Below are 2,500 nucleotides of genomic sequence, written 5' to 3'. Positions count from 1 at the left end.
AAAATTTTAACCTTAATTTAAAAAATTATAATCAGAATAAGTCAAAAGGAGATATATAATGTGCAATAAAAAGTTTAGACCGTAAGTCCTAGAGATCAGTTCTAAATATATCAAGGCAATTTTAAATCGATTAGTAATTTATTAGCATTTTGTAGCTTCGAGAATGTAAGTGGTAAAAAATTCTCAATGATTCGTTTTCTGAAGAGTAACTATACTGTTAAAAATTATCCGTAAAAAACTAAATGCCTGGAAACATTTATTCTAGGATTTTTACCGTATAGAAAACAGATATTTTGACGTAAAGGAGTGACATTACGGTCACCAACCCGTTAAAGATAATAACAATGTAAGGTGGAATTACAGTTTTCTGTATTTCACTTGAAATACGGCTGAGAACAATATATTTTTTTGGAGAATTTCCAATCAAAATTACGATTTTTTTTTTTAAACAGTGTTATCAAAAGCTATTTCCGATCTAATTTTCAAAATCTTGGAAACCATAAGGCTAATTTATTGTACTTACCTTATCAGTGACTTGTACTATGAATCTAAAGCCCAGCCGATGTCCTTCGTCTTCATAATCTAGCTTCTGACGGGCGTAAAGTTGCCCCGAAGCCCCTGATGATCTAATACCAAACCGATCCCATCCTGGACCACTGTCCTCTACGATCTAAAAGTAAGTAAGAATATTTTCCAAATTCTTAGTTTGAGTATTGCTTATCCAGTTATACCCTCATGTCCATTTAAAAAATCTTCTCTGTAAGAAAATTTGTACTTCGTCTAACTATATCTTAGGCGCATAAAGACTTGAATGCCTAGAAATTTTCTCCTGTGGTGAGTATATTTTTATTTTTAAACAGGGATTTTGAACTTTCTATCAATCTTAAACGTTTTCCTATAGTCATTTATAAAGGAATAAGATATGCTCTTTAGATTTGCCTCAAAGTATGCAAATGGAAAGAATTTATATAAACCACAAAACTTTGTATGCAAATTCGTCAGCAAAAAGATTAAAACACTGATAATGAAAAAGATAAGTCGATATTGGAATTAAAAAAAAAGAATAACATGGTAGTTGAAAAGAATGATTTTAAGCGTGCAGAATTTCGAACTCTAGAAAATGTCTCACAGACCTCTATGATATATAAATAAAATAGTAAAATAATAAAATGGAGTTTACCTTTAAGCAAGAAAATATACTGGTAGATCATTATATGAAATATGTAAAAGGGCAAGAGGTTTAAAGAAAATAATGAAAAAGATCATCTTAGGCTTCGGGATGTCGATACCCTAAAAAGAGTGGAATATGATGAATTGTATATGGTCTATTCCAATCCAAACAATTTCAGATTATTTAAAAAAAAAAATACATATTAGGAAGTTTACCTTTAAGCAAGAAAATATACTGGTAGATCATTATACTGAAATATGTAAAATGGCAAGAGGTTTAAAGAATATAATGAAAAAGTTCATCTTAGGCTTCGGGATGTCGATACCCTAAAAGGAGTGGAATATGATAAATTGTATATGGTCTATTCCAATCCAAACAATTTCAGATTATTAAAAAAAAAAAAATACATATTAGGTTACAATGTTTTGTAGAGAATAATTGGTAACCAGAGTTTCAAATATTCCAGTAATTGTGATAGTAGAAGGAATGATAACAAAAGGTCAAGAGGAAGTATTCGGAAAGATGGCAATTCAGCAAAAAAAAAAAAAAAAAAAAAAAAAACCGTATAATAAATAATCAAACTATTATGAAACAAAAACTATGATCCATGGCCAGCATCATCTTCAACATTGCAAATAAACAAATATGAGACTATGTCGTTTTCCGTAATGAAGGTGACTTTCTTTGCTTATTATATACGAGCATTGACACATACTGTATTTTCTAAATGAAGGTTTCCAGTATATATTAGAAACACCGGAGTAGCTTATTAAGAAGCATTGAATTCAATGAAAAGAGTTGTCTAAAAAATAATGAGAGAATATTTTCGTTTTCTCAGGAAGCCATCTGTCCTACAGGGTAGAATAGAGGTTTCAATAATTTTATTAACAAAAGAAAACAAATTCTTTACTTAACAAGGGAAAAAATCTGTTATGATACTTCTTTATAGTAACAAAAATTAATTTTACTTCAAAAAACAGAATTACATGAGACTATATGAATGTAAAAGGAAAAATAATAAGAGAAGAAGATATGAATGATTGATGTGCCTTTGTTGGTTGTGGTGAACTATAAAACCAAGCTTCAGGAAAGAAAATGTTCTACAAAATTAGGGAACTCATCAACTCAAAAATGAGGTTGAATGTTTAATGACATGACACTCTAAAAGGCTAAAGACATAAGCGCCCATATCTAAAAGGGCCTCATACAGAATCAAAGAGAAAAACATGTATGCCAGCTAACTAGGATATAGTTGTCACTGTAGGGAGGTAATGGTTCGGGAGTAATAAAAGGAAGGGTGATAGAAGGAGGTAAGGGTAAAAAAATTAT

General features: G+C 30.1%; 1 protein-coding gene across 1 annotated transcript in view; it reads right to left on the bottom strand.

Annotated features, from left to right (window-relative positions):
• Nucleotides 1-2,500, bottom strand: part of LOC137621727 (cadherin-related hmr-1-like) — a 315,706-nt gene that overhangs the window by 228,508 nt on the left and 84,698 nt on the right. The window contains exon 8 of the mRNA XM_068352241.1: nucleotides 524-670. Within this exon, the coding sequence (XP_068208342.1) occupies nucleotides 524-670 (147 nt within the window). The remainder of the gene's footprint in view (nucleotides 1-523; nucleotides 671-2,500) is intronic.

Source organism: Palaemon carinicauda, chromosome 28, assembly GCF_036898095.1.
Source record: "Palaemon carinicauda isolate YSFRI2023 chromosome 28, ASM3689809v2, whole genome shotgun sequence".
Lineage (NCBI taxonomy): Eukaryota > Metazoa > Arthropoda > Malacostraca > Decapoda > Palaemonidae > Palaemon > Palaemon carinicauda.
The sequence above is the reverse complement of the archived record's forward strand: the minus strand, read 5'-3'. Positions and strand labels throughout refer to the sequence as shown.